Source organism: Mastacembelus armatus, chromosome 10 (genome assembly GCF_900324485.2).
Source record: "Mastacembelus armatus chromosome 10, fMasArm1.2, whole genome shotgun sequence".
NCBI classification, from domain to species: Eukaryota; Metazoa; Chordata; class Actinopteri; order Synbranchiformes; family Mastacembelidae; genus Mastacembelus; species Mastacembelus armatus.
The window spans coordinates 3,956,469-3,973,546 of record NC_046642.1 but is presented as its reverse complement, the minus strand read 5'-3'; the positions used below and the strand labels follow the sequence as shown (position 1 = coordinate 3,973,546).

Here is a 17,078-nt window from a genome sequence, read left to right as displayed (position 1 = left end):
TACCACTGGAGCACAGCGGTCGGGGAGGAGCTCCACCGCGACAGCAGCTGACTTCAATGGTACTTCCGAGTGCACACAGAAAAGGCTTGAAACATGCATTTACTACATTGTACAAAGTCAAAAGCGAAAAACAGGAGGTCTTTTTTTGCCATTTTCGGCTGAAAGTCTCTGCTGCCTCATGAGGAATCCAGAGGCAAAAGAGGGGACAGTCTTGATAGTTGGGCATGTACAGAGGTGTCCATTTGTTTCCTGGCACTTAAGGATAAAGTGCCCTCTTCTCTTTTAGACCGACAGCTGAAGGGAAAGCGGAAACTTGGTGTAAGGCAGAAAAATCGACTCAGCATACTTTAGATATTTAAGATAACATTTGTAGACTTTCTTAATTTGGAAAAACAACAATGTCAGTGCGGCCCCTCTGCTGTGAAGTCCGCATACAGTGTTTTGTAGGACTTGGCAGTAACAGATAGCTGTCTGTCTCTCTACATATGCTCCTCCAACATGTTGCTGGTAACGATCAATGAGTGAGGAAGCACAATGTCCATTCAATATTTTTTTTTCCAAAGCAAGCATCATTTTCCTGTCTCATAATGGTGCTGCGTTTTTGAACGCCATACACGTCAGAAATAGACTGCAGAGATTCCTCCCTTCTGCCCATTCACACTGATGACTCTTTGATAAACATATTCCATTCTCAGCTTCATCCCTCCCTCTGTCCCTCCCTGTCTGTCAGCTACACATCCACCCACCCACACACACACACACACACACACATACACACACAATGCTCACACTACAGATGCCACGGAGGTGACGGAGGTCACCTTATTGTCTTCTGCCCAGGGCTGCAGGTTCTGCAGGGCGTATAGGGAGGAGTTGTGTAGGCAGAGCGGGTCTGGCTGCAGAGGCTGGCTCAACGTCTTCTGGAAAGCTTCCTGCTGAAGCTGCAGCATCAGCCGGTTGGCCTGCTGCCTCTCGGCCTCTCTCTCCTCTGCAGTCTGTCTCCTGGGTCGATGGAGGAGACAAAACGGAGCAGAGGAGAATTTAAGACCGGGATGATATTTATTTTATGGAACCATGTACACAACACAACAACAAAATTGATTAATGCCACATACACACAGCACTATTGACAATGTTTCTACCATATTCGGATAAAGAAGCACTATGTTTCAAATAGGCAGAATATAATTTAAGTTTAGCTAGTGGTTCCCAACCTGAGGTACAACTCCCCACAGGGCCGCCAGAATAACTGTGAGGATTGAGATTTTGACACATAGTAAAGCAACATGTCTGTTAGACAAACTTACGTTTCATATATTTCTGCAAAATGCAAACAATTCATATAAAAACTGGGGCACCAGCCTGAAACTGGATTGTCAGTCATGTTTATGATACTGAGGCTTTTTTTCATGTCTGTCAATGGAAGAAACAGACACTGAAAACCGAACTCATAGCAATAAAGGAAGCAAGAAACATGTCTTACGTTACATGTCTTAGAAAATGTGTAAATGAAACCATTTGCAAACTGATTTTCCTCCATGTTTATTCAGCACCTGTGCCAGGTTCTTCAGCTTCAGGCTACATGGCAGCTGATCAAGATGAGTGGCAGGTGTTGGTGAACAACATGACAGAGGGGGAGGGCGAAGGATACTTTTTCTGCCTCAAGATAAAAACCTACATCTGTTTTTCTTTTCTTTTCTTTTAGCACAGAATACGTTATCAGGAACATGCACCCGGCATTTCGTGTCATCATGTGTCAAAATCAACATCTGCTGTGTTGAAAAGTAGCTGAGATGTGCCTTTTGATGGAAACAGTGTCGTTACAATGATTTGTCCGTGCAGTGGGAACAATTAAAGTGTGTATGTAAAGCAAAAAGAAGCACCGGTGAATTTTTACTGATCAGCATACTAAGAGACTCCATGCTTACAAGTTGAAATAAGGAAGAAGACGATAAACGCAGGAGAGAAAAGAACAAGGATTTGAGAAGTGCTCCTGCTGTGATTCAGAGTAAATGCTGCTTTTGTTTATCAATATTCTCGTCTACTGAAGTTTCAAATCGATTCTCCTGACATGGTAATTAGGACAAATTCCCCTGGGTGTGTGCCAAGAAATGTTCTCAGCAGTCCTTATCAACGTTACAGAATACGACACAATGAAGAATTCATTAGGATCTGAAATGACGGTGCCGTCACCTATGACAGAACCTATAATAAACAAACGATTGCTGTCATAATCAACAACAAAATACAAATGGCAGGTAGGAATAAGAGGCGGGAACACGCCTCTAAAACACTCTTTCATGCACACCAACCTCCAACCTCCATCCATTAGCCACACATTATTGTTAACAGCATTATCATAACCTGATTCACTGCCTGCTGATTTGATCATCTTCTTGTTACTAGCGTAGTTGTCACGCAAAGACATCCCTCATGCTCATACGATCAGGTGCACACCACAGGGAAATGGCATAAATCTCAGCAAAACCAGGAAATCAGAAAAACAACTTAAGCCTATTCCCTCGTTACTTTTACTTGTCGTTCACTCTCGGATTCGGTTTGGTGATGTTTCTTTTTTTTGAAGAAGAAGAAATTTATTTTTATTACATTGCTATTTGTAAAATATGCCCTAGTTTGTTTTATGCAGATGTTATGTGGTGCTACAGGTGGCAAAATGATATTTTTCGTTGGACAAATAAGACAGTACAATATAGGACTAACTCAGAAATGTTAAAATAAGCCAAATAAAAATATAAGTGTCTTCTGTGTGTTTTAAATGCAAAACTAATTTTAAAAATCTTCAGGCTCATTTAAACCATAAAACCCTTAAGGTCATTTAAGAAATATGTAATATATCAAGTTTGTAATATGGTTTTGAAACACACATCCTGTACCTTTAACTAAGGGCAGGGCATCATAATTTGATTTCCTACTCATTTACTTCCAAATGGCTATAAACAACAGTTAAAATCAAGTGAAGGAGAGTGTGTGCGTGTGTGTGTTTTTCTGTCTATGGACTTGGCAGTCAATCCCTCCTGTGAGTGTTTTAGTATTGCTTCGGACAGCAACTTTCTAAAAGGCCTTTCAGGAGTAATTGTGCTTGGTCAAGTGAACTGGCCTCGACTGGCAGCTAAGCTAAGCAAAATAGGTGTTGTGTTGTACAACGTCTCAGACGCTTCAAGTGCGGGCAATTTTACTTGTGTTTAAAGTAAAACACCAGTGAGCATTTTGGATCAAACAGCAAAACAAAGATGGATTCACTACTGTCGATTTATGGGGAGGGGAAAATTGGAAGGAGTGGCTCTTCTGAGTGAATGTTGGGCTCTCACGAAGACAAACACTTCCAGAAAAATCCACCACAGCCTCTTTGCTTTAAGTCGATCATGAGGGAGAGAAAATAAAGAATATATGGCACATAAAAGTGAGAATTATGATGCTTTTGCTTTACTCTTCTTTACTCTAAAGGACAGTGATCTGCACCAAATCACACTCAAAGTGACTGTGCAACCTGCAGGAATCTTACCGCCATTTTGTCCGTCTGTTCTGAAACCATGTCTTGACTTGTGCATCCGTCATCTTCAAAGCCTTGGCCAAGGTGGCGCGCTCGGCCGAGGCCAGATACTTCTGCCGATGAAATCGTTTCTCCAGCTCGCAAATCTGCACCCTGCTGAAGGAGGTGCGAGGCTTTTTCCTCTTGGGTGGCGTCCGGTTCTGGTACGGGTGGCCAATACGGCGGGTCACAGAGAAAGGCGAGAGGGCAGCTGGAGAGAAACAGAAAAACAGATGATTTAAGACTGTGTTTGATGGTTTTAAACTATTTCGTTGGTGGATTGTAGCTTTGAACATCATGCAGATCGTTCCTGAAAGCAGTTGATGTTAGCATTAGCAATATGGTTATTGTAAGTAACTGAGATATTTGGACTTTAAGTGTTCAAGATTAATGTCCATTAGTGCAAGCAGTTATTTCAATTTCTAAACTGGAATGATCTGCTTCTGAAGAGCAAAGTAATTTCCCCTGAGGTTTTGTTTGTATACACTCATGTTATTAACATAATTTTGTTTTCCAATTCTTGGTTAGATAAAACTGTTGTTCATTTTGTTTTAACTCTGGAGTCAGTGTGTTTAGGGAATGTAAGATAAGGCCCAGAAGCGAAGAAGATAAATGTAATTACAACTATAATTCCCATGCTAGACCTGGAAAATCATAATGCACAAAGAATTTTACAAGAAGTCAAAGGAAAAGTCATAGAGGGAAATTCAGAAACTGCATATATGCAGCATCAGTTCTACCATTTCAAAGCAAGTATTGATTGCAGCCAGTAATAACTTTCCCTCAGTACAAATATGAACATAATCCAAGATTTAGATTTTTGCTTTAGCTGTAATTTTGACATTTTCACAGATAACGATAAAAACCATTTAGTATTTAAGTTGCCTACAAGAAGGATGTCCTTAAAATTCACTGTGATAAAAACAGGTGTGGTGTGCAAGGCTTTGGTAGGGGGTGACTCACCTGGGCAAGAGCCCTTTGGGAAAGGATAGTCTGCTAGGAGGCCATTGCCGTCTCGCAGGTGAGCGAGCTCGGGGTAATAGCATTTGGCTAATGTCTCCACAGTGCTCCAGACAGGGACCCTGCCGATGTCTCCCTTGGGGAGAGGACAGAGGGACCCGGTGGCCCCCGGCCCCCCTGTGGCCTCTCCTGCCCGACTCTCCTCTGCCTGCTCCCCTAAAGGAAAGGGAGACACAGTGAGGTCCCACATCTGGAGCACAGCAGCAGCTGCCGCCAGGCGGGCACCGCAGCATAGCAGCTAATCACATGAAGGAGGCCTGCATGATGAACAGAGTCTACTTTAATGTCATTTGCTGCTAGTCTCTTAAATTAACATTTGGAAAGGTTTCGCTTCAAAATTAGATATAGCATTAAAATATAATATCAAATAAGTGACAACTAGCACAAAAATAACTGGTGTTACTGATCATCGAATCAGAAACAGGCACTAAAGGGCTGTCCCCTGAGCGAGGATGGTCAAACTACGCTTTAATAAACACTTTACTAACTGCACCTGCCTCAAACAGTGTTTATGTAAATAACATAGTATTCTCAGGCTTTAAGTACAATTGTTGAGATGAAATCTGTGTGAATTTTGTTGTATTTTTTTTTTTGCCATCAGACCAATCAAACCTATTCAGCATTTGCACAGAGTGTCCTGATAAATGATATGTATATATAGTGACTGGGCTGTTCCATTTCATTTTGGTCATTGTGCCTTTTCAAAAATAAAAATTGAACACAGTCACTGCATTGTGTTTTCCTCCTTAGCGTTTGCATCAGTGCCTGGTGGTAGTTCACTATAACTGAGTATTAATAACAACTTATCTTCTGCATCATAAAATATCTATGAATCCTGTCTATTTTGTCAGCCATGGGTAAACAGAAGATCAATAAATGTAATAAGATCGTTTTTGGCCATAGATCCACTCCCAAGCCACATTCTCATTTTGAAACTGAATGGAAATCAACAACAGGAAAAAAAAAAAAAAACCCTTTCTGTCTTCTTCTCTCCCTCGCTCTCTGTATTTTTGTGTCATGCCTCCCCAGCAAGCTGTTGTGCTCGCTGTCTTACAGGCTGTTTATTTGTTTTGGTTTGTCAGAAACGCTCACCAGGAGCCAAAATGAATATGAAAACATCTGCATAGGTGTCCCCAGAGGACCTCGTGCTACTGCTGCTCTCAGAGTTTCAGCAACCTGAAAATTCATTTGCGACACAGACAATGACAATTTGGATGGAAAATGGAACATGAAGCGAAGATGAGCGAGGCAGTCGTTTCCATCCCCTGACGGTGCTGAACACGAGTGGCAAATTGAGGAGCACAGGAGCAAATGATTTGTAAAGGAAAGATGAATAGCTGCAACGTGCCGTTACATCAGGTCATATAAAGTTAACATTACCTGAGCGTGAATTAGAAAACACTAATTTAGTGCTTGACATAAAAACTGACTATATTTTATTGTCTTTGCTGCTGGATTTATGGTGACCATGTCTATTTCTCTTCTTCTTCTAGTTATTATTTTTAATCTCCTCTGGTAATATTCTTATCACATTATTACCAGGTTTCACATTATGCGTTGCTCTGATGCTCAGTAATAGTAAAAATGGTAATTGTATCCCTTTAATTTTCCTTTTGGGACTTAGACAGGCATCTGTGGTATTTAATCATGACTTTATAGTGACAAAATTCCCATGTTGTCTCTATAATATTCCTAGAGTCCACTGTGAGCACCTCTGTGGCTCTTACTAGTGAATGTCTGGGGACCTAAATGCACTGCATGGTGTGTTTTTAACCCCTTGTGATTCCTATTCAGATTCTTCTGTGATTCCTCTTTTTATGATACATACATTTAAACCTAGTTGTTTCTTTTAGGTTGTTTCTTGTTGCCTTAAATAACGCGTAGCCTCCCATCGAGCAGGCCTGTTGTTGCTCCCAGCAGCAGGTCTGGCTGAATAATCCTGCATTAGTTGGCTATTTCAGGCCATCTGTGGGTTAAGTAATGGACCAGGCACATACAGGCACGTTCAGAGGAAACCCAACATGAGGAGCCTGCGGTCCGGCCAACTGCAGCAGGACTTCACCCTATACGCTGTGCAAAATGCTGATAAATATATTATAGAGTGATACTCTGGATTACTGCATGACTCAGGCTTAATGTTTTCACTGAAGGAGACTATTTCAGAATAAAATACAACAGATTTTTCTTAACTTTAACTGATCTACGTAGAAAACAAGGATGATTTTAGACCAGCATCGAAGTGAACTGCCCCTGCTCATCAGTCATAAATCAAAAGAACAACATTATGATTATAATTCATGAAAGTCCAATATTCTTGTGCCTGTGAAATTCGCATGTGTTCACTGTGTTTTGTGTGTGTCTTTAGTGTCCAATAATTTTAGGTACCTGTCACTATAAAACAGCAAGGCACTAGAGTGTTGTAGGTGAAAAAAAAAAATAGCTGCAGGAGGATTCAGGGCATATGGGGAAAAAAAAAATCACATTTCTTGTATTATGAAATATGTTTAGACTGCAAATAAAAATACAGAAAATTAAAGGCAGCAAATACAATTATTAAATAGGCCTGTTACTACACTGTTGAATGGTTTTTGCTAATTATTAATTGCTTAACAGTTATTATAGCATGTGTGTAGAAGCTGTGGAAAATAGGTTGAAGACAGGTTGTACAAACTGAACCACATGCATTTATTATATTTTAAAAAAAAAGAGGAAATGGTTCCTATAAAAAATACAATAAAGAAAAACAACAACAACAACAAAAAAAATCATCTGACTTTTTGTTCACCTCGGTCAAATGAAAAAGAAAATGAGCTATAATAGTGAATCTGCTGCCTGGGAAATACAATTTAGCATAAGCATATCAAAAAATAAAATGCTACCGTGGAGAATATGTTTCCCATAATAAAACCACTTATACTTAATAACACTTCTCGGTGACAGCGGCTCCCTTCCCCACTGCGGATATTACCTTTGTAGCAATCTAATAAATATATCCGTGAAGGATTCTAAAGGGGATATTGAAATATAACATGAACATATATTGCTATTTATTACACTATACGGGACAAAACGCAGGGACACCGTTTTCTGTCACAGCGAGAATCAGGGCAGCTGCAAACACGAGGGCAGAAACGGGTTCAACACGGAAATAAAGTCGTATTTTCTGCCAGGACAGAGATTTACTGAGGAGAAAAGGTTTAATTATGTTTTTTATTGGAGCTGCGTGGCCTGTAGAGCTGCACATGTTGTACTGTGGCTTTGTTTATTGTCAAGGTGGCAAATGAGCCACATTGACCTTAGTTATTATTATTAGTAGTATTATTCTTATTATCGCTATTATTTTTTATTATTATTATTATTATTGTCGTTGTAAAAAAAATAAACTGATTATTGTCTTATGTCGTAAAACACACGCTGCACATTAGATTCAATTTATTACATTTATCAGCAGGCTATAAGCGTTCAGGTCTGAAGTGTTATTATTAGTAGTAGCTATTATTATTAGTAGTAATAGCTATTATCATTATTATTATTATTATTATTATTATTATTAAGGTGTTCTATTATAGACAGTTTTATAGCAGCAACAGATTCATTTCCATGTTTTACTTTTTCATGATCGTGCTTTAAAAGAGACTCAAAATAAAATAAGCGTAAAATCAAGTCACATGTTTTGAGAACGACACAAGATAGCTAAGATAATACCAAACTGCTGCTGCTACTACTAGTAATAAAAACAACGATAATAATAATAATAACGTCTGGTGATGATACTTTCAGTTTCGCGGTGACATTTGGAATCAAACAATAAAAATCAAATGAAATAAATAAGAAGGCGTGAGTTGGTGATCAACGTGGATCCGCTAGTCTATATTTGTAGTGATGAATTCAATGAAGCCTTGAACACTCCAAATCCTAAACCTCTGTGTCAATCTGATATAACTTCTGAGGATTTATAACACGAACTGAGGCCATAAGGACGCATGCCAGGGTGAAAAATGAGTGAAGTCTACTGTGCAATTTAACAGGTTTAGTTTACATCTTTGCTAAAAACAAAAAACTCCCACAGCTGCCAAAGCTGGGGGCCTTTGGCAGCATGTTTGGCTGTTTAAGGCTGCACGGGGCCGTTTTTCTCCTCCGGTTTCAACTTGGAAAGCGAAGAGAAAAACAAGAAACAGGGAGAAACATTTAAAATGGTTCTCTGCCCATCAGGATAGATGATAGTCCATTTGATTTACGGCCTTTTATAGGAAACAGAGCAGGCTAAATCTGGTAGTGTGTGTGTGTGTGTGTGTGTGTGTGTGTGTCTGTGTGGTGTGTGTGTGTGTGTGTGCTGCTACAGTGGCTGCTGCTGATCTCTGGTTGATCAATACGGTGGAAATATATAAGCTGCGAGATGATTACAGCGACACAAACCTGAGAGAAATTAAACGAGGGGCCCTCGGTGACTATGAGTAAAATTGATAAGCCTATTTACACTGTATCTTTTTGCAGTTGACATATCGTCGCCCTGTATTTAATAATTAATCGGGTAGAGAGAATAGTGAATATTTAATGCGTGGGGAGGTGGGGGTGAGAGTGCGCAAATCCATGATGTTCTTCATTTTCATCTTCATAACGATGAGCTCATGAGAAAAAGACCAGTGGATGCACCCCCACCCACACCCCCCACCCCCGCACCCACCCTCTCTAAGGAAGAGGCAGAAATAAAGCACATAAAATAATATAAGCCACACAACAGAAAGAGCATAGCATACAAAGTCTGGTTCCCTGCCTCCACACTGATACTTTCATTCAAAGGCTGCAGGAAGCGTTTTTAAAATTACATATTAGGCTCTTACATACTGTGGAGACACCATCTCTCTTCATTTGAAGTTATTTATACAAACATGTCCATGTAAATCTAATTAAATGTCTCTGTAAACGCTTCTTTTATGACTATTAGGAAGAAAATATGATTATTTTAATTTCATGCCAAAATTACGCATAAAAATTCTGTGAATGTCTAAGCAAATGTGATCATTGGCCATGTTTTTGTTTTTATTGTCTTCTTCACAATAGAAAACAAAAAGTCTAAAGATGAAAAATAAAATTTACAAAAAGATCTAATAATTCACAAGCTTACAGAGACAACACGGAGCAGTGACACATCTGAAATAATCAAATCCTTAATAAAGGTCCAGCGAGAGGGAACCAACGTTAGCTTTAATTTTAAGGTGTTAATAGTGGACTCAATGTAAATTATATAAATTAAATGTATTGTAATCAAACTATTTAGAGGCAGCACATCTCAATAGGCCTCCGTAATGAAATAAAATTGGAATAAAATTGGCCATACCTGTGTGGACAATGTGCAGTAAATGCTGTGAAAGCATAATAATAATAATAATAATAATAATAATTATTATTATTATTATTATTACAATAATAGCCTTTTAATATATGCTGATGCATAAATTGTGACCTGCCATATGTTGTTATTATTATGACTCATCTTCCTGATTTCTCAATTGGCTCGCAGTAGAAAAAAAATAATTCATCCTCATGAAAAAGGGGGAACGTCGTTATCCGTCATCCGCAGTAAATGGAGAGTGATGGTCCAATACTGATTCATCAGCATGTCCATGCCAATTTCTGCTCTCGTTTATCAGACTGCCCTTCCAGCATAATAAAAATGACTGTGTGTGTGTGTGTGTGTGCATGTACGATTCGTTATAGATTACTACAACCTAAAGATGAAATCATCAGCTGCACTGTCAGGCCCAGTCTAGCCTGCACACGCCATCGTTCAGGGCCTGGTTTTCACTGAAGAGTCCCTACAGCTCACCCCTATAAGGTCATGTGGAACCTAGACTGCAACACTAGTGCACTGTGCCGGAGTCTTTGGACTCATTAATTTGGGTGTGAATGCAGGTGAAGATGCATGAAGGTACTCTGTCGAGTCTAAAATCCTCTGCCCTATATCTGTTTTAACACAAAACCTGATCAGCCTACAGGTGTTGGATCACGAGGAAACTCTTGTTACCTGTTAATCTGTCCTTGGCAAACCTCCTACTGCTCTCCATCCAGGGGAAGGTGAAGTTTGCCGCATTCCCCATCCCCATCCCAGGAACCGAGGGGATGCCGGGTCCGATGCCTGGCGGATGCGTCGAAGGGGGCGGATGCGGTGCAGCAGCGGCGGGCGGTGGTGGCGGAGGTGGCATGGGTCTGTGCGCAGGGACCCGGATAACCCCACCGGCGCCGCCCGAATTCACATTAACGTTCATGTTCATGTTCATACTGACGTTCATGTTCATGTTGACGTTGTAGGAGCCGGCTAGACCCGCCGCCGCCGCCATGGAGCAGGCCGGGTTGTACACGCTATTGTACCCGTTGCTGTAGACATTAGAGGCCAGCGCGTAATCCGGGTCGCCGGTCCGGTTGGGCAGCATGCAGCCGCTGGACTGGTCCGAGCTGTTCAGGATCTGATCGATCCCGAAGCTGATAGGTTCATGCTGCTGCTGGTGCGTCTGGTTCACCTCCTCGATCCCGGTGTGCTCCATAGTTTGGTCGGTGATGTGTCGGTCAGTGTATTTTGTCAGTGCGCGGATGTATTTCTGTCATACAGTAATTCACGCTTTGATAAATGAAATGTCTGTATGTTTGCTGCAGTACTGGGTTGTTTTTTGTTGTCAAGCATCGACACAAGCCTCTTCTACTCCCAGGAAACCAACGAGGTGTCCAACGATGTCCAAAATCTTGCCATTATTTTTGTCCAACAGTGGGCTCGAGTGTTCCCTAAATTAACTGCCTATCCGTCGGGCTAAGAAGCAGCGTATCCATCTTTAACGTCTTCTTTCCCAGTGAACTACACACAAGACAGCCTAACAAGAAAACCAGCGAAGAGGACAAACTGTTATCCCGAGTACTTACAAAAATCCGTGATATTTTGAGGAGGCAGTTCTCTGGAGAAGCTTGATGCGCTTTGTTCGCCTACCGTGGAAGAGACGATCCATACGCATAGGGCACAGTAGGATACCCAAGCTCTTCGCATCAAAATAAAGCAGGACACAAAACAAAACAAACGAGATGAAGCGAAAACAAAGTGCTGACCTCACAGGCTGGATATTAATTGGAGGTGAGAGCGAAAGACGGCTCTGTTGTGCTGAATGGTGAAGTGCGTTTCAGCAGGTGAGACTACCCTCTGCGTAAAAGCTGCCATTCGCTCATGCAGCCAAACCTCCCTCCCATCCTTCCCTTGCATTCTGTACCTCCCATCTTTCCTCCCTCCTCCCTGTAGGACAGTTGTTTTGCTCGGATGTCTTAAAGAAGCCGCAGCTTTCGTTATTTTTCTGCAGCGTTTCTGGTGTTAATCGGGAGTTTTTGTGCCTTTTATTGGTTCTGAGGCCCGGGTCAAGCGGTTTCCAAACGGTGTCGCGTTCAATCTTGACTATATTTTTAGGATTTGAGAAAAAAGTCAAACCTTTTGAGTTTGATCATAAGTTTAATTTGCCCTTTTCGACCTGAAACCAAAAGTGTGTGGTTTCAAAGGCAACCTGCAATGGAAGGCACTCATTTATTTAAACCATTCCCTGAAGTGCCACTACACTGGAGTCAGTCAGAGAAAGAAATCTCCTTGTGTCAAAAAAGTCTGGACAGAGAAACATCTTTTTTCTACTTTTCCTTCATTATTCTATTATTATTCTTTTCTTTCTGATTTTATTATTGTAAACGTAATTCATGTCCAGCCTATGTGGCGTTATGGGCCAGCGCTGTCATGGCAAGGCCTCACGAGAAGCCTCCATCTGAGCTTGTTTTTGTTTGGGAGCCCTGTGCCACCTGAGAAGGCTCCTGCTGTTGGACATGATTAGGGGCAGCGGGTGAACACTTCAAGGCAGCAGTGAAACAAAAGCTTTTCTTCGTGTGTTCACGGTCTGTACAATTATACAAACCACATATGCACATGGACCCATAGTTCAGCAGTAACACAATTCAGATATAATATGTGGATGACGGGACATTGAGCGAGTACAAGACGAAACGAACAGATGCAGATTATAGTGGAGAATGGGTCTGGATGGGATCCTCTTCATTGTACAGGCAGGTTGCATCAACACACTGTGTCCTAAAGGATCCAACAAATACTGGACTAGATTTATGTGTGTGTGAGCTGGGCTGAAGCAATAATCTGTTGCACCGTTACGCACAATGAAGCCATAAATCCACTGATATTGACGGGAAGTGTACGGAGTATAGGCCTTGATTTAAAGGCACTGATAGGCCCATCCCAACGTACATTATCACAAAGTAATGAAATGTAAACCCAACAGTAGCTCATATTTTCTGTGGGTATGGAAAACAACACTATACCCCTGTGTAAGGATAGATAGATAGATAGATAGATAGATAGATAGATAGATAGATAGATAGATAGATAGATAGATAGATAGATAGATAGATAGATAGATAATTAAACAAATAAATAGCAGCTGGAGTCACATCAAGAAGCCAAATGTGAAACGCTGCGTTGCTGATTTGCACAAATTATTTAACCTTTTTTCGCCCGAAGCGACGACGCGGATCGCTCGGGTCTCAATTCAATAAAGATGAAAAATGGCTCATAATAAAACCGCGACACGGGGAAAAACGAATTTAATATATCACCGTTTTATTACGCACTTATTTCACTTTCTGTGCGAATAAAGATATCTCTCAACTGCACAAGGTGGCTAGAGGGAAGCATAAAAATCAATTGTGTGAATTCAAGGCCATATCAATAACGATGCGAGGACGAGAACAGTGCGAGTGTAGCTGCTATTAGGCCTGTTTATATTTGCGCGTTACAATAAAATGAATAGGGACGAGAGGATGCACTGAGCCTCAGATCAGCTTACTGACAGGTAATTGGCCGTTTATGCAAAACCAGGAATATCTATGTGCAGCAGGGCGGAAAATAATGTTTGAAAGCCTCTTTGGGGTAACACGTCTCTCCGTGCTGGTGATGTCAGCAGGCAGGGAGGTGCTGTCCACCTTCAGTACTTCACACCAACACTGGGGTTCCCAAACTTTGAATCAATACTGCACATCAACACATTTATCTTGGGCCAAAACACACACAACGTTTCTAACTCACAGAAAAAAGTGAGCAAGTGTTAAATTGAGAGTTTTAGTCTTAATGTGGACTATTGTCTCATTATATTATTTACTATGATATAACTAAGAGGTACCACTTTTATTTATATTTATACTTTTCAATGTTTCATATTTTAAATAGTTTATATTTTAAACGCAATGTGTTTCCAGTATTACTGTTTATCCAATATGTGCAGGTGAAGCTATGTTATGTGCATAAGAGCAATAACCAATATATCAATATCTATATCTATTTCAAATCAGACTGTTTACATTTACTAACTTGCACTTTTTCTGTGCTATTGAGTTTCACATACATGATCCACTTTAGGTGCCTTTTCCTTGTGTTAAACCAGAGGACTCCCACAGTTTTTACACTTCAAAGATCCCTGCACTTTATGACTTAATGTATCCAAATTCATTGTGAGAAGTTTTTATTATTCGTTTTTAGTTGGGAGTTGAATGGCTTTCCACTTTATTGTTAGGGAGGTGGAGGCTGTCAGCAATGAGAACAGAGAAATTAACTTCACACTCTCCAGTTTCTGTCACCACTGAAAGAATACCACTATAGTTTATGACGCTAATTTGTAAATGTGAACAAGGTAGTATATCCTCCCTGTGCCAACTTAGTTTTAAAAGGGAAACACTTCATATTTATGAAATCAATGACCAATTAGAATTTATTATTAACTTCTTAAATTCATTTCTTGCTTTGCTGTGGTTTATTTATTACGTTTGACCAAAGCTGGAGACATTTTCTGAAGGCCAGAAAAAAAAAAAAAAGCTTGCTCCAGACTGATGTCCAGGATTTGCACATTTAAATAGACAAATTCAAATTTGTCTTAAAATTATAAATGATTTAGTGAAAATGAAATTCAAAGCTTATAACTAAAATCTGTCCATCATGAGTCATGGGCCTGAACACGTCTCCGTGCATATGTTGAACACTGGTAAAACTCTGAACTTCTGCTCATCAGCAACAATATCAAAGACTGACAACCTGAGTTTACTCAAGCAGACACCATGAATCTTGTTTCATTGTTCTCTACAGTTTAGGCTCTTCACCGTGATGGGGTCCCATGAGCTTCTCCTGTAATGAAGCAACAGGGAATTAAAATGGGTTTTAAAGTTATCTGATTTCTAATGTGCAGTTTGGGAATCTTTAGACAGATCTTCATCATGTGAGCATTATGTTTTGTATTTTTACACATTATGTTTTTCTTAGCTGCACATAATACCTCTGTTTAATGATTTTCCTTTTAAACCACAAATAAACCATTCATATTTATTTGTCTTTTAAATAAAAGTCTTTTTTTCATTTTAACTATCAGAGCAAAAAATTAAATACTGAAACATTAAACACTTTCCATCCACATATTTCTCAATCAAGATGCACATGTTCTCCATGTCCTCCTGCTCTAAATGTTGGATGAAGTATCTCTACAGCTTTTTGCTGTATTCTTATCCCCTTGTCTGCTGCTGCAACAACACAATTTTCCCATGAGGGTAATTAAAATAGTATCTAATAAGCTATAGCTGCAAAACATGAGGGGGGTCTAAATTCTTATTTTTAAATAAAGATCACTTTGTCATTTTGGGCTGTCACTATATAAAAGTAGTTATAAAATAGGTCAATTTGAGGTCTACCTATAGATTTTAACAGTGCAGGACTGCAATCAGCAATTTTACTAATGCAATGAAGCCCACTGCCAATTAAGGTATACACTCTCTCTCACACATACACACACACACACACACTCCTCTCTCAATATGAAAGCCCTTCGCTGACTGTGCCCAAAGGCGTTGTCTATGGTTGCCGGCTGTGCGTGATGAATCGTTATCTCCAGGCCATGCTGCTCGTCTGGGTAATAAAGTACCAGCAAAGCGGAGACAAAAGGAATTTGTCACAGTTGCCTCTCCGATATATTAGTGACCTACTGGTCGTTTTTGCTTTCATTTGGGATGTGGGGGCTGCAGACCAAATTCAAATGAAGACAAAAAAAAACGAAGCAGAAAGAGAAACTTATGCATGTTGAGTGAAGCAGTGAACCATCAGACATTTTGGTTTAGACCAATTAAATAAAATGAAACTGCTACTACAGTATTACCGTGATTCAGTCCTTACTTACTCTGAGGTGTCCTATCATCCTATTAAAGCTGCTTTCAAGTTAATAAACGTGCGTGGCTGTATCTGAATTAGCTCTTACGCAGACTGCTGTGCGTGGCCCAGGCAGCCAATCAGAACTGTGGATTCTGTGAGCGGCTTTAAAGCATTAAAAGGCAGCTACTCTAGATAATCCCACATTTAAATACCAAAATATCAGTATTTTCCATACTAGGTTACATAGACCTATGCTCAGAGAACGTTTCTATTATCTGCCAGATGTTTTATTAGCAATGGAGTCTAATAAAAGAAACAAGGAGGCAGCACATTCACCATTTGCAGTCTAATAATAAACTAATGCAGTGGTTGAAGAGAGATTCAGATTTGGTCAAATGTTTCCTCAATTTCAGAAAGTCAACAGTTCATAATATTTATTATCATGCAAAAGGTCTGTGTAAGTAATTGGACCAAAGCAAACATATAGTAGACAATTATCGGCAAACTGGAGTATCACAATAAAATAATCTTTATGCAAAATGCCCATTCTCAAAATATTATATCAACCTACAGACGTAATTTGTCTTTTTATTTCTAATGGAACAGTGAATGAGCAGCATGTAATGTTGTTGATAATTGGGGTAAGTATACTACTGGGTAGTTTAATGTATGCTTCAGATCATATTCACCAAAGTAACCAATAACTATAGGTGCTGTATAAATATAGTGAAAAACTCAGTATGGCGTACGAGTAAATTTCGACCAGTGCCTTACAGTATAATCATTAAGAAGATGATTAAGCCTATTACTGTTGTTGCTGATGCTGTTAATATTGTTAGCTGTTGTTTTGTGTCATTAGTTTGTGTTAAGGCTGCTGGTTATTGCTCATTGGGGTTTTTCCACAGTTCATCATTGCATTTCCCTGGACTTTATGTTCACTAATTGTTTCTGTAAAGATAAACGATGAGGGAGAAAACATTTCTATCCATATTTTAACCTGTGGGCAGTAATGTGACAGTGTAGTGACACAAGTCTTGATGGAGAACAACCAGACTTCATCATCTGAAAGCATATTCAATCACTGTTATTCTCTTCCAGTTCTTCACTTAAAGGACTATTTGTTGACCAAAACAAACAGCCATGCACAGGTAAACTTCTGTAGATGCAGTTGTTCCCAAAAATTTTCATGAAAAACTAGAAAAAGGCAGACAATCGACACGTCCAGTAATGGATGTCTAGCCGCTAAGTTGTCTGATAACAGCCGCATATAAATTGACAGCTAAAACGATCCCAGAC

At 39.9% G+C, this 17,078-nt stretch overlaps 1 protein-coding gene across 3 annotated transcripts; it reads right to left on the bottom strand.

Moving 5' to 3' along the window:
* Positions 1-173: 173 nt before the first annotated feature.
* On the bottom strand, positions 174-11,697 carry tlx2 (T cell leukemia homeobox 2). 3 transcript variants are annotated; one of them, XM_026330646.1, is made up of 4 exons: positions 10,596-11,697; positions 3,524-3,761; positions 822-1,002; positions 174-294 (listed from the first exon to the last, which is right to left on the bottom strand). In XM_026330646.1, the coding sequence occupies exons 1-4, from the start codon at positions 11,110-11,112 to the stop codon at positions 283-285; spliced, it is 948 nt and encodes a 315-aa protein (XP_026186431.1). In that variant the 5' UTR covers positions 11,113-11,697; the 3' UTR covers positions 174-282. The 3 variants fall into 3 exon arrangements, with proteins under 3 accessions (XP_026186431.1, XP_026186429.1, XP_026186430.1); XM_026330644.1 differs by lacking the exon at positions 174-294 and adding an exon at positions 4,514-4,726 and having other exon boundaries at positions 786-1,002; XM_026330645.1 differs by lacking the exon at positions 174-294 and having other exon boundaries at positions 786-1,002.
* Between the last annotated feature and the right edge of the window lie 5,381 nt (positions 11,698-17,078).